The sequence below is a fragment of the Oryctolagus cuniculus genome, chromosome 11, assembly GCF_964237555.1.
Source record: "Oryctolagus cuniculus chromosome 11, mOryCun1.1, whole genome shotgun sequence".
Lineage (NCBI taxonomy): Eukaryota > Metazoa > Chordata > Mammalia > Lagomorpha > Leporidae > Oryctolagus > Oryctolagus cuniculus.
In genome coordinates this window covers 58,970,012-58,995,674 of record NC_091442.1, presented here as the reverse complement: position 1 = coordinate 58,995,674, position 25,663 = coordinate 58,970,012, and the positions used below count along the sequence as shown (strand labels likewise).

The 25,663-nt window shown below is 53.7% G+C and overlaps 1 protein-coding gene across 16 annotated transcripts; it reads left to right on the top strand.

Moving 5' to 3' along the window:
• The first annotated feature begins 752 nt into the window (after window positions 1-752).
• SMARCC2 (SWI/SNF related BAF chromatin remodeling complex subunit C2) lies at window positions 753-25,549 on the top strand. Of its 16 annotated transcripts, none has more exons than XM_051846325.2 (30): window positions 753-968; window positions 2,865-2,984; window positions 3,584-3,669; window positions 4,092-4,173; window positions 4,266-4,358; window positions 5,291-5,360; window positions 5,587-5,656; window positions 9,252-9,327; window positions 10,368-10,499; window positions 10,602-10,717; window positions 11,021-11,145; window positions 14,331-14,390; window positions 14,537-14,574; window positions 14,836-14,966; window positions 15,265-15,336; window positions 17,183-17,296; window positions 17,726-17,879; window positions 18,536-18,628; window positions 18,863-18,979; window positions 19,069-19,131; window positions 19,498-19,756; window positions 19,976-20,137; window positions 20,350-20,414; window positions 20,573-20,708; window positions 20,846-21,012; window positions 21,374-21,508; window positions 22,590-22,971; window positions 23,290-23,373; window positions 23,650-23,715; window positions 24,271-25,549. In XM_051846325.2, the coding sequence occupies exons 1-30, from the start codon at window positions 858-860 to the stop codon at window positions 24,345-24,347; spliced, it is 3,456 nt and encodes a 1,151-aa protein (XP_051702285.1). In that variant the 5' UTR covers window positions 753-857; the 3' UTR covers window positions 24,348-25,549. The 16 variants fall into 16 exon arrangements, with proteins under 16 accessions (XP_051702285.1, XP_051702284.1, XP_051702283.1 ...); XM_051846324.2 differs by having other exon boundaries at window positions 18,860-18,979; XM_051846323.2 differs by having other exon boundaries at window positions 18,860-18,979; window positions 19,976-20,138; window positions 20,345-20,414.
• The last annotated feature ends 114 nt before the right edge of the window (window positions 25,550-25,663 follow it).

The following is a 25,663-nucleotide window of genomic DNA, read 5'->3' as shown; positions in this document are numbered from 1 at the left end:
TACAGGAGGGGTCCGCACTGCGCCGGGGAGAGCGCGCGGCGCCCGGAAGCGGCCCCCGGCCGGGCGCGCACACCGCGGGCCTCCCACCCCTCGCCCCTTACCTCTCGTCCACGTCGCTCAGAGAAGAGCGGGTGGGCCGAGTGACCCGGACAGGCAGGATCCCCTGCCTATAGAGAAGTGTTAGGGTCTCAAGGAGCGCAAAGCTACATGGAGGGCGATGGCGAGGCCTGTGGAGGAGGCGCTGAGGGGAGGGACTGGGTCCCCAGGGCGGCGGCGGGGGGCTTCTCGGGAGAAGAAGTGAGAAGGAGCTACCGGGTGGGACGAGGCGCGAGGCTGAGGGAGACTCGGTGAGAGTTGAGAAGGGGAGCTCCTGGGAATGCGTGAAAGGGAGACACTCAGGGATCACGGGCTCCTCGGCGGGGCTGGAAACGCGCAAGGGGAGGGCACTCCGGGCTGCGCGTCCCGGTGGGGTAGGAGAAAGGGGTCCACTGCGGGGCCCAGAGGCCAGAAAGAGGGAACGGGCTTCGCGTCGGGTAGAGAACGGCTTTAGGAGAGTGGCGCCCCCTCCGGGAAGCAGCCAGCTCCCCGGATGCTCCCGCGGCGGCCGCCGCCCCTGTCAGGGAGGCCACCCGAGTCGGCCCAGCGCCGGGCCCTCCGCCGCCGCCGCGGCCGCCGCACCAGGCCTGCCGGCAGGGGGCGCTGCGCGGGCCGGGGCCGGCCTAGGCGGCGGGAGGCGGCGGCCGCGGCGGCGGGAGGCGGCGGGAGGCGGGCGGAGGAGGAGGCGGAGGAGGCGGGAGCTGAGCTGAGCGGGGCGGGCGGCGGTGGCGGCGGCGGCGGCGGGGCCCGAGCCCGAGAAGATGGCGGTGCGGAAGAAGGACGGCGGCCCCAACGTGAAGTACTACGAGGCCGCGGACACCGTGACCCAGTTCGACAACGTGCGGCTGTGGCTCGGCAAGAACTACAAGAAGGTACGCGGGCAGGGCCGCGCGGGGTCCGGGGGCGGGACAAAGGCCCCGCGGCCCCGCGGCCCCCCGGGGTCCTGCCCACCCTCCAGCCGCCCTGGCCCCTCCCCCGCGGCCTCCCGGACAGCGCCCCGCGGGCCCGCGCCCCTCCCCCAGCCTCTCGCACCCCCACCCCGGCCGCGGATCCCAGCCCCCGCCCTCACGGCTGCGCCCTCTGCCCCTTGTTTTTCTCCGCTGCCCCGGTGCCGGCAGCCCACCCGCCCCCTGAGCCGTCGCCTTCTCTGCTTTTCCGGGGGGAGACGACCGGCCTAGGGTGGGCCGGGTGCTGAGCGGGCTCCCTCCCCGCGGCCCCGCGTGCCCGCCCCGGCTCCCCACGGAGCCAGGTAGCGGCGGGGCCGAGGCCTCTCCGGTGCTTTGTGTGTGTCCGGAGAGAGATGAGCGAGGCAGCGGGGTAAACAGCCGCGGGGCCCCGAAAGAGGTCCCCACCCCGGGATCACCTGTCTCCCTCCATCCGAAGGGCAACAAAACCTCCCAGGGAGACGGGGTCCGGGAGCTCCTGGGCTTCACAATGAAGTCACCCCACAGCCCAGCCTGGCGCTGCCCGGGGCTTGGGGTCCAGAGGCTTGGATCAGCTTTATAGCCCTAGCCCCTCACCCCCCTAGCCTGTAACGGAAATCCTAAGGTAGCCAACAAAAAGGTTCCAGAAGCCTCACCTGTCTTGGGTGTCTTTGTCTTGGGCCTGGTGCTTCCCTGGAGATGGGCTGCCCGTGTCCCTGTTCACTCAGCTCCAGTTGAGGATTCTTCCTGGCTTGCGTTCAGCACCCGGGGTCTTCCTGCACACCTCTGTGGCCTGTCAGAAGTGGGATGGATGGTTTAGGAGGGCCTCCCTAGCCGTGGTTCTGAGCGTGGCCCTGCACGGAGTGGGGTCTCCCTGGGTGTCAGAATCCTGACAGCTGCTGAGTCTGTGGCTTGCCTGCAGCCCAGCGTGGGGCTCTGGTTCCCAGGCTTTACCTCTGACCTTTTGGAGGGAGATGAGTTAGGGGCCTAGGGCCCTGGGGGGAGAATTGACAGCCTGTGACCCGGTTCAGCTTTCCTGCTCTTTGTCATCCACCTTCCCGTTCTGTGAGCTCCTTCTACCTCCCACTGAGTAGTGCTGTCTGCCCTGTGATTAGGGTGGAGGAAACAGGGGTCAGAAGGTAAAGAGAGAGTTAGCCTCCTGGCTCTGAGTTCAGTTAGGATGGCAGGCTGGGATGCTGATAGTGTTCACAGGAGGCCTAGGGCTGCCTGGCTCGGGTCCGGTTTCCTCGGAAAGGGTAGATGATGTTTCACAAGCTGGGGAGGAGTGGGCTCTCCTGTCTCGGAAGACATCGACGCCCGGTTCCTAGCAGAAGCACAGCTCACATGTTCACTCTTGGGCCGCCGGCCTATCTTCTCTTCTCTGCACCTTTTCCTATTAGACTACATTAGCGGGGAATCGTGGCCTCCCTCAGTTTCCCCAAAAACTGCGCTGTTGTCTTGCTTACAGCTTGGAAGGTATTGCTTCCAGAACCTGAACTCCACAAACCTTCAGGATTTTACAGCCCTCAGTGCTGTTGGCTGGAGATCAGGTGCCAAGATAACAGGGTCTGGCAACTCAGATTTCAAGGAAGAGTCCTTGGAAATTTCCCTCACCCACAACACCCTGCACTGGCAGCCACAGCTGGTGGCGGCAGAATTTCAACTTCCTGGTTAGGGGTTTCCAGGGCCACCCTTCCACCATTTTCTTTATAGGGACGAAAACACGTGGGGGAGAAAAGCACTATTTTCTCTGCCCCGGCTTCTTCCAGCCCCTAGGGAAGAAATTTGGAGGTGGTAGACAATTTATCCGGGGTCTGTTTCCCTTTGCTTTCTCCGTTCCTCTAGTATATCCAAGCTGAACCACCCACCAACAAGTCGCTGTCTAGCCTGGTTGTACAGTTGCTACAATTTCAGGAAGAAGTTTTTGGCAAACATGTCAGCAATGCGCCACTCACTAAACTGCCGGTGAGTGCAGAAGCCTCGAGTCCTCCCACCTGGCGTGGGAGGGATTTGTGAATTTTGTCATTCTTGAGATTTGGGTTCTTTCCTGCCCCCTGTGTCCCCTGCTCAGGATGTGACTGACCTGGCCTGGTCCCCAGGTTACCATGCCCATGCCCTTTGTTTTCGTAACACTTTGTGCAACAAGTTATCTCGGAGCACTGTGGGCTCCGTCCCAGTCTCTCCTGGCAGGGTTAAAAGGCCTAAGATCTGGATTTGCACAGGTTTCTTCTGTGTTAGATCCTGGCTCTACCACTTGAGGGCCCTGTGATCCTGGGCAGCCTTTGTGAGTCTTGGTTCCTTCATGTGTAGATGGGATTAACATGCCTACCTTGTGGGGTTCCTGCCAGGGTGAATGCGGTAACTCAGTATTAAGTGCTTGGTACAAGCTGGCGGGTACTGTTCTCCTTCCCCACCCCAGAGCACCCACTACAGTTACACAAGGGGTGAAGAATTCTAGCTTTGCAAGGGAACTCGGTTTGACCCGGGGTTTTATGAAAGAATTAGTAAGTGATAAGAGAATTTATGATATAACTCGCATGCTTCTCACTGTCTCCATTCTGTAGATCAAATGTTTCCTAGATTTCAAAGCAGGAGGCTCCCTGTGCCACATACTTGCAGCTGCCTACAAATTCAAGAGTGACCAGGGATGGTGAGACCCTTCATACTCAGCTTCTTACGTTAAGTTTACAGGGCACCCGCCTTGGCTCCTTGGGTGGGAGGACACAGGTGGACATTCCGTGAATGTCTTTCGCTGGGTCAGAAAAATGGCTGCGTGTCAGGGCCAAAACAATCCCCAAGAATGAGTGAGGGCATGCCCGTGGGTGTCGGTGCGTGTGCCGTGGAGGAAAAGGGATTCTCAGCGTGGCCTCTTAAGCTTCTCTTTGTCCTTCTGGGCTAAGCACAGAGGGAGGGATTTGTGGAGTTGAGATCAGTGAACCCCAGAACTCAGGTGGTCTGGCATCCACTATGAGCAAGGTTGCCTCCTAATTTCCCAAGTCAAGAAGTCACACACCCTCGCCTCGTTCCCAGCCCTGAGCTACCCCACTCACTAGATTATTGCCTCTTTACAAGGAGGCGTTACGATTTCCAGAACCCATCACGCATGGACCGCAATGTGGAAATGTTTATGACCATTGAGAAGTCCTTGGTGCAGGTAATAGTCAGGGGCCTCCCCCGCCCGCCTCCCTTCCCTCAGCGATAACCCCTGCCCCAAAATCTCATCCCATCTGTTTCTTCTCCCCACAGAATAACTGCCTGTCTCGACCTAACATTTTTCTCTGCCCAGATATTGAGCCCAAACTGCTAGGGAAGTTAAAGGACATTATCAAGAGACACCAGGTGAGTGGTGGGGCAGGAGAGGTTTCTTGCCCCAGTGTTTTCCATACCGCACAGCAGCAGTGAAGCACCACAGTGCCTACCCCTGAGCTGGCCCTTGCTCCCAGTTTGGGAAAAGACTGAAGGTTAAGCCTTGAGCCTCTCTCCTGCCTGCTCCGCCCATCTCCCAGTCCTCACGGGTCTGGACCCTAATCCGCCCATCTCCCAGTCCTCACTGGTCTGGACCCTAATCTGCCCATCTCCTAGTCCTCATGGGTCTGGACCCTAATCCACCCATCTCCCAGTCCTCACGGGTCTGGACCCTAATCCGCCAATCTCCCAGTCCTCACGGGTCTGGACCCTAATCCGCCCATCTCCCAGTCCTCACTGGTCTGGACCCTAATCTGCCCATCTCCTAGTCCTCATGGGTCTGGACCCTAATCCACCCATCTCCCAGTCCTCACTGGTCTGGACCCTAATCCGCCAATCTCCCAGTCCTCACGGGTCTGGACCCTAATCCGCCCATCTCCCAGTCCTCACGGGTCTGGACCCTGCTCCGCCCATCTCCCAGTCCTCACGGGTCTGGAGTTCCCAGAGACTCCACTGGCATCTGCTTCCACTGAGCTGGAGATTATCTAATTTCAGACCAGTGAAATCCTTGCTCTTTGGAACTTTGTGATAACAAGCAGATGTCACTGATGAAAACATACAGTCACCTTTACATTTCCCACGTGTGGTTTACCCACTTAGAGGGTTCTGTGGCAGCAGTTTGTTATTTGACGTTTGTTCGTTACTAGCACAGCCCCAGCCGTTTCCCTTTGCTGCTCAGCGAGTGTGTGCTTAGAGAATGCAAACTAGCTTTAATATCATTGTAAGCGGACTGTGATTGTTTTGGTTTGTTTGTACCCATAATTCAGCGGGGCCCCTGTTGACCTCCTTCTCCTTGTGCCATCCAGGGAACAGTCACTGAGGATAAGAACAATGCCTCCCACGTTGTGTATCCTGTCCCAGGGAACCTCGAAGAAGGTGGGACCTGGGTTTTCCTGGCCCTGCAGTGGATGCCTTGGACTGGGAGGCGGAGGACTGCTCAGCTCACCAGGCAGCACCAGGGCTCCTCTCTCCTCTCCCACCTTCAGTTCCTGTTGTCATGTCCCCTGCTGTAGCAGGGGAGTGCTTAGTCAGGGCTTTTGTCCAGTTATTTTTGTGTGTGCCCCTTTAGCTTATCTCCTCCCTTCTCTGTCTCTGTCCCCAGAGGAATGGGTACGGCCAGTCATGAAGAGGGATAAGCAGGTTCTTCTGCACTGGGGCTACTACCCTGACAGGTGAGGATGGGTTCCTGGGGCAGGTTCAAGTTCAAGAGCCAGACCCAGTAGCCCTGGAACATGCAGCAGAGCAAGCAGACTCTTTGGGGGTTGTTTTCAGATCAGTTAATTTGTTCCCCCATCTGTTCTGTGAATCTTCTGTCTGGGGAGGGTTTGAACTTACTGGATGAGGCTTAGGTTTAGGTTAAAAGGATTGGGCTTCGTGTGTGAAATGCTCATCCCAGGAGAATTTTCAGTTAGTAAATGTTAGAAACAGTCTACCTGGAAGTAGGCGTCAGCACTTTTTTTTTTAGGGAGTCATGCAGCCTTTAAAGTAATATGAAATAACGTGGATAACTTATAAGTGAATATTAACTGTAAAAAGTGGCATGTAAAATAACATCTAGTATGATTATGATTATGTAAAACCAAAGTTACACAGAAAAATCACTGGCAAAACATACTAAGGATCAAGAATAGTTATGTTAGAATGATTCTTCATTTTTTTTTAGTTTATTTTCAACTGACACATAGTAAGTAATACATATTCATTGGTATAGTCTATTTTGACATGTCCATAACCATATACAGTGATTAAATCAGGATAATCAGCATGTCCGTCATCTTAAACATTTGTCATTTCTTTGTATTTGAAACATTTGTTCTGCATCAGTAAGGAATTTACTTTTTTTTTTTTTTAAGATTTATTTTATTTGAAAGAGTTACAGAGAGAGGGGAAGAGATAGAGAGGGGTCTTCTGTCTGCTGGCTCACTCCCCAAATGGCCACAATGGCTGGGGCTGGACCAGGCTGAAGCCAGGAGCCAAGAGCTTCTTCTGGGTCTCCAACATGGGTTCAGGGGTTTAAGCACTTGGGCCATCTTCTGCTGCTTTCCCAGGCACATTAACAGGGAACTGAATCAGAAGTGGAGTAGCTGGGACTTGAACCAACGCCCATATGGGATGCTGATGCTGCAGGCGGCGGCGCACTGGCCCCTACTTTTTTTTTTTTTTTTTTGACAGGCAGGGTGGACAGTGAGAGAGAGCGAGACAGAGAGAAAGGTCTTCCTTTTATGTTGGTTCACCCCACAATGGCTGCTGCGGCCAGTGCACCACGCTGATCCGAAACCAGGAGCCAGGTGCTTCTGGTCTCCCATGCGGGTGCAGGGCCCAAGCAGTTGGGCCATTCTCCACTGCCTTCCTGGGCCATAGCAGAGAGCTGGACTGGAAGAGGAGCAACCGGAACAGAATCCAGCGCCCCGACCGGGACTAGAACCCCGGGTGCTGGCGCCACAGGCGGAGGTTTAGCCTGTTGAGCCGCGGTGCCAGCCCCTACTTATCATTATTATTATTTTTTTTAAGTCCAAATGCTGGCATTTTCCAGAGAAATTTAACATGTGTATTTATAATTGCTGTATATCAAGCTGAATTGCTGATACTTGTTCACTGAAACATTTTGACTTGCATGAATTTTTTTTTTTTTTTTTTTAAGATTTACTTATTCATTTGAAAGGCAGAGTTACAGAGAGACAGAGGCAGAGAGCGATCTTCTGCCTGCTGATTCACTACCCAAATGGCCATGGCCACAATGGCCGGAGCTTGGCCGATCTCAGAGCCAGGAACCAGGAGCTTCTTCTGGTTTTCTCATATGGGTGCAGGGGCCCAAGGACTTAGGCCATCTTCTACTGCTTTCCTAGGCCATAGCAAAGAGCTGGATTGGAAGTGGAACAGCAGGACTTGAACCAGTGTCCTTATGGGATGCCAGCATTGCAGGTGGCGCGGCTTTACCTGCTACACCACAGCGCCAGCCCCTTGCATGAATGCTTTCTGTCCACACATTTATATTAAAAATTCAAAAACACATGAAAATGGAAAAAATTGCCAATACTTGAATTTTCCCCCCATTTTTCCACTCAGAATCATGTACTTAGGGACCTTTTTTTTAAGAAAAATGGGATTTATTCTATTTATTTATAAGTTAGAATTAAAGAGAGAGATCAACCAATTTGTTGGTTCTTTGCCCAAATGGCTGCAAAGGCCAGCAGTGGCCAGGCCGAAGCCAGGAGATTCTTCCAGGTCTCCCATATAGCAGCAGGGGCTCAAGCATTTGAGTCATCCTCCACTGTTTTTCACAGGCACATTAGCAGGGAGCTGCACTGAAAGTGGAGCAGCCTGGACTTGAACTAGTTCCCGTATGTGATGTCAGCTCTGCAGGTGCCGCCTTAACCCTTTGCACCACAGCACTGGCCCTTAGGGACCTTTTGGACATGTGGAGGGAAAAGATGTCTGATATTCAGAACTACCAGTAACGGGAAGAAGAGAAAAAAATTTTTTTGAAATGAAATGTTTCCCACCAAAGATCATAATGGATTCTTTTTTTTTTTTTTAAGTTTAAAAAATTTTTTTTAATTTATTTGAGTTAGACTGTAAACAGAGAAAGAGCTCTTCTATCCAGTGGTTCCCTCTCCAGATGGCCAAAACAGCCAGGGTTGGGCCTGGCTTCATCTGGGTCTCCCATGAAGGTGCAGGGGCCCAAGCTCTCGGGCCATCCTCCACTGCTTTCCCCAGGCCATTAGCAGGAAGCTATATCAGAAGTAGAACAGCTGGGCCTTGAACCAGTGCCCATATGGCATGCTGGCACTGCAGGTGGCAGCTTTACCCACATAGTGGTTTCTTAATCACATTCTCCACATGTGTGGCATGCTAGCTAGATGTCTTTTGGCATAATTGTTACACATTTGGCACAGATAGCACACAGGTTGGTGTCTTCAAAAAGGCCAGCCAGCTAGGCCTCTCTTGTCTTGTGGAAAGCACCAACAGTGGTACTCTGGGAGCACAGATCTGTTTTGAAATCCTGAGCAGTTTCTCCCACCAGACGCTTAGAAGGAGAGTTTTCGAATCAAAAGTTCAGTGGACTTCTGAGGACTGAGCGCCACAATGCCAGGCTTGTATCAATGAGGTTTCTTCACCCCTCCAGTAGAGGTCACTCCCTCATCGGTGGGTTTTGTAGCTGGTTGCTGCTGTGGGTGCTTTACTGCTGGTTGATTTGTGGGCGGTCTGCTTTCTGGGAACCAATGTTTATAGAGACCTCCTTCCCTACCCTCTTCTTCTCCTGCTAGACCTCAGTGAGCTAGGGGCAGCACTGGTGTTTATAAGATTTGTTTTGTTTATTTTAAATGTAGAGTGTCAGAGAGAGGAGGAGAGACAGATCTTCCATCCACTGGGTCACTCCCAACATAATCGCAACAGCTAGGACTGGGCCGTGCTGAAGCCAGAAGCCAGGAGTTCCACATGGGTCCCCAACATGGGCTGCAAGGGCCAAGTGCTTGGACAGCCTCCCACTGCTTTCCCAGGTCTATTAGCAGAGAGCAGCCAGGACTTGAATTTGCACTCTGATATGGGGTGCTGGTGTCACAGGCAGTGTATTCACCTGCTGCACCACAGTGCTGGCCCCTGTTCTCTGCTTTTTAAATGCATTGTAATGTTTTCTGGATAGCACCTGGAAAAATAAACCATGCCAAAAAGATAAACCAACAACCCGGTACTTTATGTAAGTGTTTCCAAAAGATCTGCACTCTATCCTGTTGATTGTACTTCATGCTCAATTTCTCATGGCAGTTACGACACCTGGATCCCGGCAAGTGAAATTGAAGCATCTGTGGAAGACGCACCAACTCCCGAGAAACCTAGAAAGGTAAGATTTTCCCGTGCCCCCACCCCATGAGGGAGGCTGGGACCAGACCACTTTCTGGAGGTGAGGCAGTGAGGCTTCTGTGCCCTTGGACTTTGTTTGAATTATTGTTTATTTATTTTCATTTTTATTTGAAAGACAGAGACAGAGAGAGATCTGTCTGCTGGTTCAGTCCACAAATACCCGCAACAGAAAGCACTAGGTTAGGCTGAAGTCAGGAGCCAGGAACTCAATCCATGTCTCCACACAGGTGGCAGGAACACCTACTTGAGCCATTACCTCCTATCTCCCTGTCGCTCCCCCTCTTCGTGGAGGAACGACACTAAGCCCTGCCTAGGCTTCATATCCGAGTCACGGCACCATTATGTCGCTCCCCCTCTTCGTGGAGGAACGACACAGGACCCTGCGCTGTTCTTTCGTCTGCTCGGCCCTCCCCGGGTTTGCTGCTGGTTCTTCCCGGGTTGGCTACTATCCCTTCCACCTCCGTGGAAGGGCAGTTCCCCCTGGCCACATTCCCCACTTCCGCAGGGGAGCGGCACACCGCCGGCCGGCTCTCTGGGGGGCTGCACGGGTGTTCCTTCAGCTAGATGTTCCCCTTAGATGTTCCTGGTGCATGCCGTCTCTCTCCTCCTTTATAGTCCTCCTCCGCCAATCCCAACTCGGCTGCCCACACGCCGAGTACGCTGCTCTCTTCCAATCAGGAGCAAGTCCTACAGTTTATTGGTTGAACTGGAGGCAGCTGTGCGGAAGCTGTTTACTTCTCTCCCAGCGCCATATTGTGGGAGAGCAGATGCATAGAATAAGTCTTAATTCCAGTAACTCAGTCTAGTCCGGTTTGCTCCCCACATCTCCCAAGGTGCACACTGGCAAGAACCTGGAATTGGCAGTAGAGATGGGAATCAAACCCACGGCACTCCAATACAGCATGTGCCACCTGCTGCACCAGAACCTGCCCACCAACACACATGTGTTTTAACAGAGGTCCCCAGACCCAGCTGTTGCTTCCAGGCTTCCCTCCAGCACCGTCTGCTTTTGTGCTTTAGGTTCATGCAAAGTGGATCCTGGACACAGACACCTTCAATGAGTGGATGAATGAGGAAGACTATGAAGTAAATGATGACAAAAACCCTGTCTCCCGCCGAAAGAAGATTTCAGCTAAGACACTGACAGACGAGGTGAAATTGTGTTCTTTCTTCCTGGAGCCCCATTAAGCACAATCTCAGAACAAATCTTTGCTGGGGACTGTAGGCTGACGCCTATCGCACTTCAACCTGCAGGTGAACAGCCCGGATTCAGATCGTCGAGACAAGAAGGGAGGGAACTATAAGAAGAGGAAGCGTTCCCCTTCTCCTTCACCAACCCCAGAAGCTAAGAAGAAAAACGCTAAGAAAGGGTACATTAGCCCTAACCTTCCCCTGTGTTCACCATTCTCTGCACACCAGGGTGAAGGAAAGAAGGACCAAGTCCTTCCCGTAATCTTCCAGCCGTGACCTGGACGTGCCATATACCGCAGGTGTCCTGAGCTCCCAACAGTTCCAGTCCCAGCCATCACCTCACTCAGAGAGCTTCATCACCAAATGAAAAGCCTCTGCCACTTCCTGTTACCCTGCAGCGCTACCCTTGGGATTCTTGCTTCCCTTCCTTGAACCTCAACATCCGAGGATGACTGGATTTTCTTTTACTCTCTCTTTCCCAGCCCTTCAACACCTTACACCAAGTCAAAGCGTGGCCACAGAGAGGAGGAGCAAGAAGACCTGACAAAGGACATGGATGAGCCCTCACCAGTCCCCAATGTAGAAGAGGTGACACTGCCCAAAACAGGTATGGGCCGGGCCAGGCTAATTCCCTTAAACAGCTGGTTATTGATAGGATTTTCATTACCAGGGGAAATCCTGTAACTTCATACCCATATCTGAGTTGTGCTGCTTTATACCTGACAGTACTTATCTCCAAATCTCCAAATTTTTTTATGACCCCTTTACACATTTTTAACATAAATTTTTATTTATTTATTTTCATTTTGTTTAAAAAGCAGAGAGGGATAGAGAAAGAGTCTCCATATGCTGACTCACTCCTCCATATGCCCACATCAGCCACAGCTGGGCGAGGTTATGAAGCAAGGAACTCAGAACTCAATCCAGAATCTCCCACATGGGATCTCTCCACGTGCTCTCCCACCCAAGCTCTGAGCCATCCATCACCTGCTTCCTTCCAGGGTACACACCAGCATGGAGCTGGAATCAGAAGTGGGCTGGGACTTGAACCCAGGCACTCCAATCTGGGATATCAGTATCCTGAGTGGTATCTTTTTTTTTTTTTTTTTTTTTTTTTTTTTGGACGGGCAGAGTTAGACAATGAGAGAGACAGAGAGAGACGGAGAAAAAGGAGACAGAGAGAGACAGAGAGACAGAGAGAAAGGTCTTCCTTTGCCGTTGATTCACCCCCCAAATGGGTGCTACGGCTGGCGCGCTGCACCGATCCGAAGCCAGGAGCCAGGTGCTTCCTCCTGGTCTTCCATGCGGGTGCAGGGCCCAAGCACTTGGGCCATCCTCCACTGCCCTTCCGGGCCACAGCAGAGAGCTGGACTGGAAGAGGAGCAACCAGGACAGAATTCGGTGCCCCAACTGGGACTAGAACCCAGGGTGCTGGCACCGCAGGCAGAGGATTAGCTAAGTGAGCCGCGGCACCTGCCCTCCCAAGTGGTATCTTTAACCACTGTACCAGATGCCTGCTCCTCCAAACTCTTTTTCCTTAAACACTCCTGTTGGTAAGATAGATTCGAGCACATACTCTTTATGGGTACTATGAAGCCAGTCACTACCTTAGGGTCATTACAAAATACATGTGGAGTGGGTGTTTGGTATGGTGGGTAAAATGTTGATTCATCCCGTATTGGAGTGCTGAGTTCAGGTTCCAAGTCCAGAATTTCCTTTTAATTCTATCCTCCTGCTAATGTATACCCTGGGCAGTAACAGATGATGGATCGAGTAGTTGGGAGATCTGGACTGGGCTCTGGGCTCTTGACTTTGGCCTGGCCCTGTCTTGGCTGTTGTGGGAATTTGGGGAGTGAACCAGCGATTGGGAGATCTCTGTTTCTCTGCTTTTCAAATAAAAAATATAAAACATCTAAAAAATAAAAAATGTAAAGGATAATAAAAACAAATACAATGGGAAGTTCTGGCCTCTCCTGTGTTCCAGTGGATGATTTTTGCATCTGATATGATAACTTTCCTTTGGAGGCCATCGTTTTGCAAAACTGGCTTATGATCTGTATTCCATAGACTAGCTTGAGGTATTCCAGGAGTATATTTCAGGATGGGGTTGGAGCAGCCACTGAGAGGAGTTCTGGCTTCTACCTGCTTATCAGTCAGGTCTTCACTGTTTTCTCCTGAGCTTTTTTTTTTTTTTAAGATTTATTTATTTATTTAAAAGTCAGAGTTACACAGAGAAGGAAAGGCAGAGAGAGGTCTTTCATCTGCTGGTTCACTCCCCAATTGGTCGCAACGGCCGGAGCTGCACTGATCCAAAGCCAAGAGCCAGAAGCCTCCTCCAGGTCTCCTACACGGGTGCAGGGGCCTAAGGACTTGGGCCATCCTCCACTGCTTTTCCAGGCCATAGCAGAGAGATGGATTGGAGGTGGAGCAGCCAGGACTCGAACCGCCCAAGTGGGATGCCAGCACTGTAGGCAGCGGCCTTACCTGTTGTGCCACAGCGCCAGCCCTGTCCTATGCTTTCTTTTTTTTTTTTTTTTTTTTTTGACAGAGTGGACAGTGAGAGAGAGAGACAGAGAGAGAAAGGTCTTCCTTTGCCGTTGGTTCACTCTCCAGTGGCCGCCGCAGCCGGCGCGCTGCGGCCGGCACACCGCGCTGATCCGATGGCAGGAGCCAGGTGCTTCTCCTGGTCTCCCATGGGGTGCAGGGCCCAGGCACTTGGGCCATCCTCCACTGCACTCCCTGGCCACAGCAGAGAGCTGGCCTGGAAGAGGGGCAACTGGGACAGAATCCAGCACCCCGACCGGGACTAGAACCCGGTATGCCAGCGCTGCAAGGCGGAGGAGCCGCAGCGCCAGCCCTGTCCTATGCTTTCAAAAATGTTTAAGAACATAACTGTTCCTCTACAGCAGAGATGGGGGAAGTTTTATTTGGCCAAGGGCCGGGCCATGTGGATATTTCTAAAATCATTTGCAGGCCATACCAAATTATTAGAGATTAGCCAGCTATAGGTTTATTGAATTTTGAGTCCTCTCTGCAGTTGCCTTGGTAGTGCCAGACCAAATGATTTTGCGGGACTTCTATGGCCCATAGGCCAGACGCCCTCTACGTTTGCCCTAGAGGGTGATTTGCTGAAAATTAAACCGAGTCCTTTGCGAGCTTACAGACGCATAGTTGGAGGTAGGGGCCTGTCACAGACAAGAATGATTTGTGGGGACGGCGCCGCAGCTCACTAGGCTAATCCTCCGCCTTGCGGCGCCGGCACACCAGGTTCTAGTCCCAGTCGGGGCGCCGGATTCTGTCCCGGTTGCACCTCTTCCAGGCCAGCTCTCTGCTGTGGCCAGGGAGTGCAGTGGAGGATGGCCCAAGTCCTTGGGCCCTGCACCCCATGGGAGACCAGGATAAGTACCTGGCTCCTGCCATCGGATCAGCGCGGTGTGCCGGCTGCAGCGCACCGGCCACGGCGGCCATTGGAGAGTGAACCAACGGCAAAAGGAAGACCTTTCTCTCTGTCTCTCTCTCTCACTGTCCACTCTGCCTGTCAAGAAAAAAAAAAGAATTATTTGTGAATATAAGTGTAGAGAGTAGTCACAGGTATTTTTGGTTGGAGAAGGGAAGAAGGTAGTGAGTGTTTCAAGCCCTGGAATGATTGGGGCTGGAGGGAGTTGCTATGTTTTGCAGTCAAATGGAGAAAATTTGTTGAGAAAGTAGGATATGTAGAACTATTAATAGTGGAGAGATGAGGGCTCAGCTGAGGCCGAATCTGCCTGATGAGATGACTCTCTCTTCTGGCAGTGAACACTAAGAAGGACTCGGAGTCAGCTCCCGTCAAAGGAGGCACCATGACCGACCTGGGTAAGGGTCGACCTCGGGCAAGGCTGTCAGAGCCCGAGGCTGGGGGAGGGCTCAGCCCCGCCTCCCCCCTGGCCTGACAGGCTTTGCAGCAGGACTCCCCTACCCCTCGGGAGGCTTTAGCCTTATCACACTGCCTTCTCTTTCAGATGAACAGGAGGATGAGAGCATGGAGACCACGGGCAAGGTGGAGCCAGTTTAGAGAGGGCCTCCCTCTCTATGTGATTCTGATCTGTGATGATAAAATTCCTTCTGTCCCAGCTTTTCCCACTCCAGGCTAATCCTAGCTATTGCTCAAAGCCCCAAGCCTTTTCGAGTCCCTCAGCCCATGCCTGCTCACTCCTGTCCACCCATCATCTGTGTCCACTTCCCTGGGGTGTGGGGGGAAGCAGAGGGTTGCTGAGGGGACAGAGGAATGCTGAGTGTCCAGCAGCCTCCATACTCCTAGGATGAGGACGAGAACAGCACGGGGAACAAGGGGGAGCAGACCAAGAATCCAGACCTGCATGAGGACAACGTGACTGAGCAGACACACCACATCATCATTCCCAGCTATGCTGCCTGGTTTGACTACAACAGGTATTGTTCTGGCTTCTCCCTGGATGGCTTCCCTGACTCCAGGATCAGTGAGCTGCTGCTTCCCCTGCCTCCTCCGAATGAGAGTTTTGCCTCAGCCAGGTAGACCAGGCTGCTTTTCCATTCTCAAGGAGCTCCTGGTCTATTTTGAGTCTTAGAGGCCTTGTAGGGTGTTCTCCCTACATCTCTAATTCTTTCCTGCAGTTTCAAGCCATCTCCCCATCCCACCTTCTAGGCTTTTCTCCCCTCTGGAGCTCCCGCCTCTCCTCTAAGCCCATGTCCACTCTGACTTCTCTTGCAGTGTGCATGCCATTGAGAGGAGGGCTCTCCCCGAGTTCTTCAACGGCAAGAACAAGTCCAAGACCCCAGAGATGTAAGGAAATCTCAGCCCATGATCCCCTTCTCCCCTCTGTCCCTGCTTGCCCTTCCTGACCCAGCAGCATTCAGTTCAGCAAGCATTTGTTGAGCTCCTTGCGTGCTAGGTTTATAAAGACGTGATCTGTGCAGCCCAGCACTTGGACACGTGTTCTTTAGAATGTTCCCAGGGGGACATCCAGCATGCCTTTCTATGCAGAACAAGTGCCTGCTCTGGTACCCAAAATTCTGGCCCAAGGACACAGCCTCTCTGCCATGATCACTGAGACTGTCTACAGTGCAGACGTCTGTAGCACAAGTAGGAGCTTTAAAATATGAGTGACTGTCACCAAGCTGGTCTGAGAGTAGATTTTGATGAAAAGGACAAGAGAAGGAACTCAGAGAGGACCTAAGTCTGTGAATGGAGGGATAGAGAGAACTAGTTAGTATCAGGTGCAGAAGTCTTCATCTCCTTCAAGGTTTTGCCTCAGGCCAGACTTGCCTGGCTTTGGTTAAGACTCGGTGACCTTCTGTGGTTAGGGTTACTCCAGGGTAAATGCATGAGAAGGTGGGTGAAACTGAGAACTGAACAGGTTTTCTTCTTACCTGTTCCTCAGCTTCCCTTTTCTGGGGTCCTCTCTTCCCACCTGTTTCTTGGCCCATAGCCTGGTTCTCCTCCCAGCAAAGCAGTGTGCGTGAAAAGAAAGGAAAAGGAAGTAGTGCCCAAATGATACACCAGTCGGGTTGGGCCGGAACAAATTCTTGGTATATTCTAGTAAATGATGGCAATTGCCTTCATCTGTTGAGAGCACTGTCTGCCAGGCACCATCCTGAGTGTTCTGCACACACTGATTTTATCTCACATTAACGTTGGAGATAGGTCGTGTTATCATCTCCAGGTTACAAGTGAGACAGCTGGCTATAAAGGCGTTGTGTCTTGAATAAGGTCACACCACTAGTAAGTCGGTCTCCTTCAATCTGCCTCATGTTTTCAAACTTGACATTGCACCCCTAACAGCTTCCACGTCTTCAGCTCCTGCACTGTTCCAGACTGTGCTAGTGCTTTCCAGGCTTCCACGGCCCTCGGCAGACATTCCACTGTACAGGGGAGGAAGCTGAGTTCAGGAAGTTAAAAATCACTGGTCAAGGCCATCGCAGTAGAACTGGGATTTGAAGTTATATCTTCCCACTTAAGAACATACGTTCTGGGCCGACGCCGCGGCTCACTAGGCTAATCCTCTACCTGCAGTGCCGGCACACCGGGTTCTAGTCCCAGTCGGGGCGCCGGATTCTGTCCCGGTTGCCCCACTTCCAGGCCAGCTCTCTGCTGTGGCCAGGGAGTGCAGTGGAGGATGGCCCATTGGGAGACCAGGATAAGTACCTGGCTACTGCCTTTGGCTCAGCGCGGTGCGCCAGCCACGGCGGCCATTGAAGGGTGAACCAGCGGCAAAGGAAGACCTTTCTCTCTGTCTCTCTCACTATCCACTCTGCCTGTCAAAAAAAAAAAAAACTGTCCACCGTGTCACACATCTGCACACGCACAAATAAGGCTCCCCTTTAGTGTCAGGGTTTTAAGACAAGGGCATCTTTTCTTACCTTTTGATTCCTTGTTTCAAAGTTGGGTGTAACATCTCTGAGGGTAGCCAAGAAGACATTCATTTGCCTGGAACCCCGTCAGGGAGAGTGTGAGGCTGTTAGAGTCCCTTGCAGCCAGCACGCAGCAGGCACTCCGTGTATAGCGAGTCAGACCGTCTACTCTGTCCCATCTTTGTGGTGTAGGAGGAATCGTTAGCTCTTTTACCAGTTTCCTACCCTTCAGCCTTCAACATGTCTTCTTCCTCTTGTTCATCCCTTTCTCTCCTAAGCTACCTGGCCTACCGAAACTTCATGATTGACACTTACCGACTTAACCCCCAAGAGTACCTCACCTCCACTGCCTGCCGCCGGAACCTGGCCGGGGACGTCTGTGCCATCATGAGGTGGGTCTTGCCACTGAGTGGAGGGCAGGGGTGTGTGGGTGCATCCTGGCAGAGGGCAATGCAGCCAGCAGTGTAAGGGAGAGGACAGGGACAGACCTCTAGAGAAAGGTGAAGCCCAGGTGTGGGTGGTGGCAGTGTGGACAGGAGCACGTCCGTGACCATGACCGTGACAGCGGTTCTGTTTCACCAGCTGTCTGGGGAGGGGTGCTTAGCAGCATCTGGCTGAGAGAGGGTTAGACTACAGATGCGGGCTTGGTGTCACTGGGGTCTGGGTGGTGGGTAAGCAGTGGGATTTTCCAGAGAGTGGAATAAACAGAAGAGACCAGGGGAGGAGGAGAGGGAGCTTTACACCGCTGTCTCTACCACAGTCCTCCTCATGCACCTTTCCAGCTGTTCCATGTGACCCTGACTCTGCCTCCCTCCTCACAGGGTCCATGCCTTCCTCGAGCAGTGGGGTCTTATTAACTACCAGGTGGATGCCGAGAGCCGACCAACCCCCATGGGGCCTCCGCCCACCTCTCACTTCCATGTCTTGGCCGACACACCGTCGGGGCTGGTGCCTCTGCAGCCCAAGACCCCGCAGGTAGGGCGAGGGGCTGTGGGGACAGGGTGGGCTTGGGTAAGATTGGGCTTCTTCAGACTTTCTTTTTCTGGTTTTTAGGGTAATGGTTCAGGAGTATTTTGAGGCTTCTTCCTTTTCCATGGGAGGCGAAGGGCCACAGGCGTGAGCCCCGTGTGTTAGCACCCTCTCTCAGCCTCTGTACTCAAGGCTGCGAGGACTTCCTGAGGGAGTGAGATCCTCCTTGTCCTCAGGGAGCAGATAGGCCAGTGTAGGGTTGAAGCAGACAGAGGAAAATGGTGTAAAATTGACTTGCATGAAATTGTCACACTTCCTCATGTTTCCCACATTTTTTCATTTTTGTCTCATAATTATTATCACCTCCATTTTTTCCACTTCCATTTCATCTATTATAAAAATTAAGAGAAGAAAGGTTATGTGGCTTGCCCAAGGTCACAGAGTACCAAATCTAGGAATAGAATCTAATTGTCCAGCTCCTAAGAGAACCTTAAAAGTACATGTGCATACAAATGGACACCATGCCAACCATGTGTCTAATTAATCAGAAAGGGAACTGGAACAGTGGCATGAGTGCCCCAGAGCTTGCGGGCCACCCAGCATTTGGTCTTGGCCTGGTCATTTCCTGCCCAGCTTCCATGACGCCAAGCTCTGTCCCCCAGGGCCGCCAGGTTGATGCTGATACCAAGGCTGGGCGAAAGGGCAAAGAGCTGGATGACCTGGTGCCAGAGACGGCTAAGGGCAAGCCAGAGCTGGTAGGTGGGGTGCAGACCCCGCTGAGCTTCTTATTTGCCCCTTTATTGGGGGTCCCCTGCCCGGGAAAAAGAGGCATGAGAGCAGAGGAGCTACAGCAGTAGGGGAGGAAGTCCCGCCAGGGACGTCCCTGGACTGGGAAGGAAGCTCCTTCTGTCTGTTTTCTCTCTCTGTCTGCCCCTGACCCCCAGTGGTCACTCGTACTCACCTCTTTCTTTCCCCTCCACAAATAGCAGACCTCTGCTTCCCAACAAATGCTCAACTTTCCTGACAAAGGCAAAGAGAAACCAACAGACATGCAGAACTTCGGGCTGCGCACAGACATGTACACGAAGAAGAGCGTCCCCTCCAAGGTAGGCGGTGCAGGCTGGCTGCGGGGCTGGAGAACCTCTCCCAAGAGCTCCCAGGCTCCTGCCTCCTGACCCGCCTGCATCCTCTGCAGAGCAAAGCCGCAGCCAGTGCCACTCGAGAGTGGACAGAACAGGAGACCCTGCTACTCCTCGAGGTAATTGGGGCAAGGAAGAGAGTTCTGCTACAAAAACAGTAGGGACCAGGGTGCCAGCTGCACTTGGGAGCTGGGAGAGCTCATGGAGTCTGGCGTGAGCAGAGCACCATCTCTTCCCGGTCTCTCCCCTTCCTGATGTCTGTCACACCTGCCCCAGGGAACAGCTCCAGGCCAGGGATCTGGGACGTTTCTTTAACTTCAGATCCTTTCTTAGTGCTACTTGGAGATCCCCCTTGGATCCAGCAGAGTAAACACAAAGCAGAACACAGAGAGCTTTGAAGCCAGCTGCCCCTGGTAGCATAGCGGGAGTTGACCTCCAAGGAAGGTGGCTAAATAAGAAGAGTTATGTCTCCACCACCCCACCAGGCACTGGAAATGTACAAAGATGACTGGAACAAAGTATCTGAGCACGTGGGAAGCCGGACACAGGATGAGTGCATCTTGCATTTCCTTCGTCTTCCCATTGAAGACCCCTACCTGGAGGACTCGGAGGCCTCCCTGGGCCCCCTGGCCTACCAGCCCATCCCCTTCAGTCAGTCGGGCAACCCTGTCATGAGCACTGTTGCCTTCCTGGCCTCTGTCGTCGATCCCCGCGTCGCGTCTGCTGCTGCAAAGTCTGCCCTAGGTAACCGGGGTGGGGGTGCCGGCCTTCTTAGTTTGCGTGTGAAGGGCTGGTTACTCAGACTGGGAAACGCTCTCAAGTCCAGCTGCCCCGCTGGCCGCTCAGGGGCCTGTCTAGGTGCTGCGCTGGTCTTAGTTGAGAGGGGCTCTGAGATGGTGTCTACCAGGATAGCCAGAGCTGCCCGCCTGCACTGCTCCCAGCTGCATCCCCTGGGTCTTTCAGAGGAGTTCTCCAAAATGAAGGAAGAGGTGCCCACAGCCTTGGTGGAAGCCCACGTTCGGAAAGTGGAGGAAGCAGCCAAAGTGACAGGCAAGGCCGACCCAGCCTTTGGCCTGGAAAGCAGTGGCATCGCAGGAACCACCTCTGAGGAGCCTGAGCGGATCGGTAAGGCTTGGGACGTTTCCAGATCTCTCCCTTTCCTCCAAAAGCCACAGCCCTCTGGCCTCCCTGGGCCATCCCTGCCCCATGTTGGTATCAGAGCACAGCGGGACATGGCTTCTGGCTGGTCCTGTCACTAGGTTTTGGCTGGTGGAGGGGCTGTGGGGAGAGAGACTATCAGGCATTTCCTCTTCCCTTTCCTCTCCCCACGGGCCCAGAGGAGAGCGGGACTGACGAAGCCCGGGCGGAGGGCCAGGCCACAGATGAGAAGAAGGAGCCTAAGGTATAGAGGGACTGAGCTCAGGCCGGGAGGGGCAGGAGTGGCGGTGGTGGGTGAACAAGGGCTGTCCCCAGAGCCAGGTGGGCTCCGAACATGCCAGAGTGAATGCAGCTCCCAGTCTCCCCCACCTGATGCTCCCTGTCCTTTCCCTGGTGCCTCAGGAGCCCCGGGAAGGAGGAGGGGCTGGAGAGGAGGAGGCCAAGGAGAAAACTAGCGAGGCCCCCAAGAAGGATGAGGAGAAAGGGAAAGAAGGCGACAGCGAGAGGGAACCGGAGAAGAGTGATGCTGACTCAATGGGTGAGCATCCCGGACGGGGTGGGGGAAGAGGGATGGTGACCCAGGGGGTGAACATCCCGGACAGTGCCAGGGTTGGGGAAGAGCCCAGCAGAGACAAGTGGAGCTGTCAGACTAACTCAGCCCTCGCCCCGGCCCAGCTGATCCCGAGAAGGAGAAGGAGCCAAAGGAAGGGCAGGAGGAAGTGCTGAAGGAGGTGGTGGAGTCGGAGGGAGAAAGGAAGACGAAGGTGGAGCGGGACATTGGGGAGGGCAACCTCTCCACCGCCGCTGCCGCTGCCCTGGCTGCCGCCGCTGTGAAAGCCAAGGTGAGGCAGGCCCTGAAGACCCGAGGAAGATGCCCTCTAATCTCCTTCGCTTACAAGCCCTTCCTTGCTCACCCCTTGCTAGCCTGCTTTCTTGTTATTTTTATCCTAAAAGAGAGTCAGTCATCTCATCTCTAAGCTTTTTTAATTTGGGGGCCTGTTTCCAGCTCTGTAACCATGTGACTTCGTCTTATCTTTTGCTGCTCTTTTTTAAAAAAAATACCAAGCCAACACTTCTGTGGGTTGTGACCGCAGGGAGTTTGCTCTCACACCTGCCCATGTCTGCCCTGCCTTTCTCCCCTGGGATGTGTGCGGCGGGGTCCTGCTGCTCACAAGCCGTCCCTCCCCCCGCCCCCCCTCCCAGCACTTAGCTGCCGTCGAAGAAAGGAAGATCAAGTCTTTGGTGGCTCTGCTGGTGGAAACTCAGATGAAAAAGTTGGAGATCAAACTCCGGCACTTCGAGGAGCTAGAGACGATCATGGACCGGGAGCGAGAAGCAGTGAGTGGCCTCCCCTAGGGGCTCAGCAGGAGCCTGGAACCCTCCTGGAGACTCAGCTGCCCCTCTGTCCAGGACTGGAGGGGTGTGAGAGAGAAATGGCAGTGCAGAAAGCTTGAGGGCCTGGGCGCCAGCCCTGTGCAGTTAAGGAACAGAGCCCCACCCGTGAAGCCTGGACACTGAGGTCCTAGACTCAGCTCCATGGGCCAGGCATTCCGGTCGTTTTGTTTTGTTTTGTTTTGTTCTTTGCTGCATCTCCAGGTCCCTGAAAAGTGTTTGATCCATAGTTAACTCTCAGTAAATATTTGTTGAATGATTGAATGGGTTGAAGGGGCAATGAGAGTGTAGGGGCTTCAGCTCCAGGATGTTAAATTGGAAAGGGAATGGAAACAAAGTATTGAACCATTTTGTCTTTGAGAGCACCTGAAAAGAAATAGGGACTCTGCCCTCAGAGAACTTACAGTCTAATTAGAAACATCGTATATCCATTATGAAGACAATCAAAGCAGTTAATGATGCCTAAAGTATCTGACAAATTCAAATCACACCACCACCTGTGGCTCATGGTCAAAAGGGCTGCCCAGGAGCAGCCTCAGTTTTGAGCAAGGCAGTTGGGGGAGGGGCTGAGAGGTAGTAGAAATCCAGTAGATTTCAGATCATGTGTGTGAGTCCTGAGAAATGGCACCACAAAGCCCAAGCGCAGGGGCTAGTGACTTGACCTGGGATACTCCCTAAGGACAGTGAGTCGCTAGCCAGTGTTGAAGGAAGAAAACGAATTGACAAGAGGAACTGGAAGCGATTTCCAAATCAAAGTAATGGCAAATTCAAAGCTTTGGAGCTGAAATGAGCCAAGTCTACCATCAGATTAACTCCATTGCAAAGAGAAGCCAGGAGACAATGAAGGTCATGGGAATTTGCAAGAGGTGGGGTGGAGAGGACAGAGGATGCACAAGCACAAAATGTAGATGTTGGGAACCACCAGAATGAGAGGCAAGGTCTTTGAGAAGACGGCAAAGCAGGGGGCGAGGCATTTGCCTAGGGATCTTCTGAAAATCGAGTAACAGTCCTCAATTGGCACTGGCAGCTGGAGTATCAGAGGCAGCAGCTCCTGGCCGACAGACAAGCCTTCCACATGGAGCAGCTAAAGTACGCGGAGATGAGGGCCCGGCAGCAGCACTTCCAACAGATGCACCAACAGCAGCAGCAGCCACCGCCAACCCTGCCCCCAGGTTCCCAGCCTATCCCCCCTACAGGGGCTGCTGGGCCACCCGCAGTCCATGGCTTGGCCGTGGCTCCAGCCTCTGTGGCCCCTGCTCCTGCTGGCAGTGGGGTCCCTCCTGGAAGCTTGGGCCCTTCTGAACAGATTGGGCAGGCAGGGTCAACGGCAGGGCCACAGCAGCAGCAACCAGCTGGAGCCCCCCAGCCTGGGGCAGTCCCACCAGGGGTACCCCCCCCTGGACCCCATGGTAAGTGATGGGTTCCAGAACTCTAGCTGGCTCAAGGGATCCAGGTGAATGTCCCAGTTCCCCTCCAAGGGGACTATGCGGGGGGCCTGGAGATACAGACTGGCCTGTGTTTCTACAGAGGGGCGCACCTCTGTTATGTCCCTAAGCCAGCAGGGGACCCCCCCCAACTCCAAACCCCGATCTTTGGAGTTTTGTTCCAAGGAGTGCAACCACTTATTCCAGTGTCAGGAGAAGGGAAGGTGGCATCAGGGAGCAGCTAGATTATCCTTGCTGTGAGATTTTACGCCTCTAATCTTCACCACTCCTCTTTGTTCCCAGGCCCCTCACCGTTCCCCAACCAACAAACTCCTCCCTCAATGATGCCAGGGGCAGTGCCAGGCAGCGGGCACCCAGGCGTGGCGGGTAATGCTCCTTTGGGTTTGCCTTTTGGCATGCCGCCTCCTCCTCCTCCTGCTCCATCCATCATCCCATTTGGTAGTCTAGCCGACCCCATCAGTATTAACCTTCCCCCTCCTCCTAACCTGCATGGGCATCACCACCATCTCCCGTTCGCCCCGGGCACTCTCCCCCCACCTAACCTGCCTGTGTCCATGGCGAACCCTCTACATCCTAACCTGCCGGCGACCACCACCATGCCATCCTCCTTGCCTCTCGGGCCGGGGCTCGGATCCGCCGCAGCCCAGAGCCCTGCCATTGTGGCAGCTGTTCAGGGCAACCTCCTGCCCAGTGCCAGCCCACTGCCAGGTGAGAAGGGGCCAGGAGGGGAGAAGGGTGAGGGAGAGGGGTCCACAGGGAAGGGGGGAGGGCAGGTGGGGAAGGGGTCAGCTACTAGAGTTTCTGCAGTCAAAGTTTTTTGAACACTGTGGTAAAGTTAGGATGCCGGAGGCAGGGCCTGTCTGGCTGTCCTCCACCATTCCCCAGCCTGGCAGCTGCCGCCTCTGGGATGATGTGGGGGCCTTTCCCTGGTGGGTCTCGGAGGAGTCCTGTGGCACAGAGCATCTCCCTTGTAAACTTGGAAGTCAGCTATTTGTTTGCATGATGATTGGCATCCCTCTGCTCATTCCCATCACATTCAAATGCTCCATTCAGAGTTCCCTTGGGGATAGGTGGCTGATTGGGATCCATGTGTTTCCAGTATGAGGTGGAAGGAGGTGTTGGGAGAGGGGAGTTGTACATCCTAGGTACCTCATCATCCACCACCACTGCATGCCACGGCCGGTCCTGTGCTTATGTGTGGTGGCCTGGCTCTGGAGCCTCTCTCTGCTCACGTGAGCTGATTCCCCTTCCTTTTCTCCACAGACCCAGGCACCCCTCTGCCTCCAGACCCCACAGCCCCGAGCCCAGGCACAGTCACCCCTGTGCCACCTCCACAGTGAGCAGCCAGCCAGACAACTCCCCCTCACCCCCAAGGAGATCACGGTTCCAGGAACAGCCCTCCCCCAACCACTGGGACCCTTCCCCAGCCTGGAGAGTTCATCACTACGTAAGGAAAGCTCCTCCTGCCCTTCCACAGCCCGCGCCGTGCCCTGCAGGGGCATGCGTTTTTATATCAGAGTATCTAAGGACTGTTTCAAAGCTGTTTCTTGTGTCTCTGAGAGGATAGGATGGGAAGGCTGCCTTCAGCAGAAGGGCCGGAAGGTGCTCATCCAGGGTTCTAATTAACCACTTCTAAGGGCGCATCCCCTCAAAACTACTGCATTTTTTTAATGGATTAAAAAAAATTAAGCCCTTTAAAAAGTAGAGAGATTTTAAAAAGCCACATTTGAACTCCCTTCAGTAACCAAGTCTTACATTTTTTAGAGGATGACAATTTCAAGAAAGGGGAACTGAGGTTCTGGGGAGCGCTCTGGTAGAATAGGGTGCAGAGCCCGTCTCCCCCAGCCCCTGGCTGGTGGCTGAGTCGCCGCCCAGCTCCCTTACCCACTGCCCCTGCGCACTCGTGCCCGCTGCTGCTTCCCATTGTTGCTTTCAGGCTTCCCAGCTCAGCCAACGACCCCTTGCCCTCTGGATGTCAGTTTTGTGTTTTTAAAAGTCGCCTGTTTAGTTTATGTCAGCGTACGTGTATTTGGTGGGGCAAATGGATTTTGGGGGATTCGTGCGGTAGGTAACAGAGGCAAGGGCCATCTTCCTCCCTGCCCTGGGTTGGGTCGGTGACTCCTGGAAGGCACGGAGAAGGGGGCTGTCAGAAGCTGGGAGCTTGTAAAAGCTGACACCTTCAAAGAGCACTTAAGCACCCCTCAGCCTCTTCATCTCCCATCGAGACCGACTGAACCGCTGCTGCTAGCTAGGGCTTCCACAGATGAGGACCCAGGTTTGGGAGCTGCGGGGAAGGGCGCCTGTGCTCACTGCTGGCCCTGCTCCCTGGGTTTCCAGTGCCTCCCCGCCAGCGTGCAGGCAAACATGATCCAGACTCTATACCGGTTCCTGTTCCCTCCCGCGAGGCCCTTTGTCCTCAAGGCCCTGTTGTTCCTCTTCCTCTGCGTCTTGGCACCTTCCTTCTGTTGAAAGTCTTCTGTAAATTTTCTTTTCTTTCTTTCTTTTTTTTTTTTTTTTATAAATTAATTTGCTTTCAGTTCCATCTTGTGGCTGCTTCTGTATTCCCTTACTATGGCTGGACTGGGGCCAGCGTCCCTGGAGCCCCTGAGCAAGCCCCAGGGCCTCTCCACAAAAGGCTAAAGGCAGCACAGCTGTC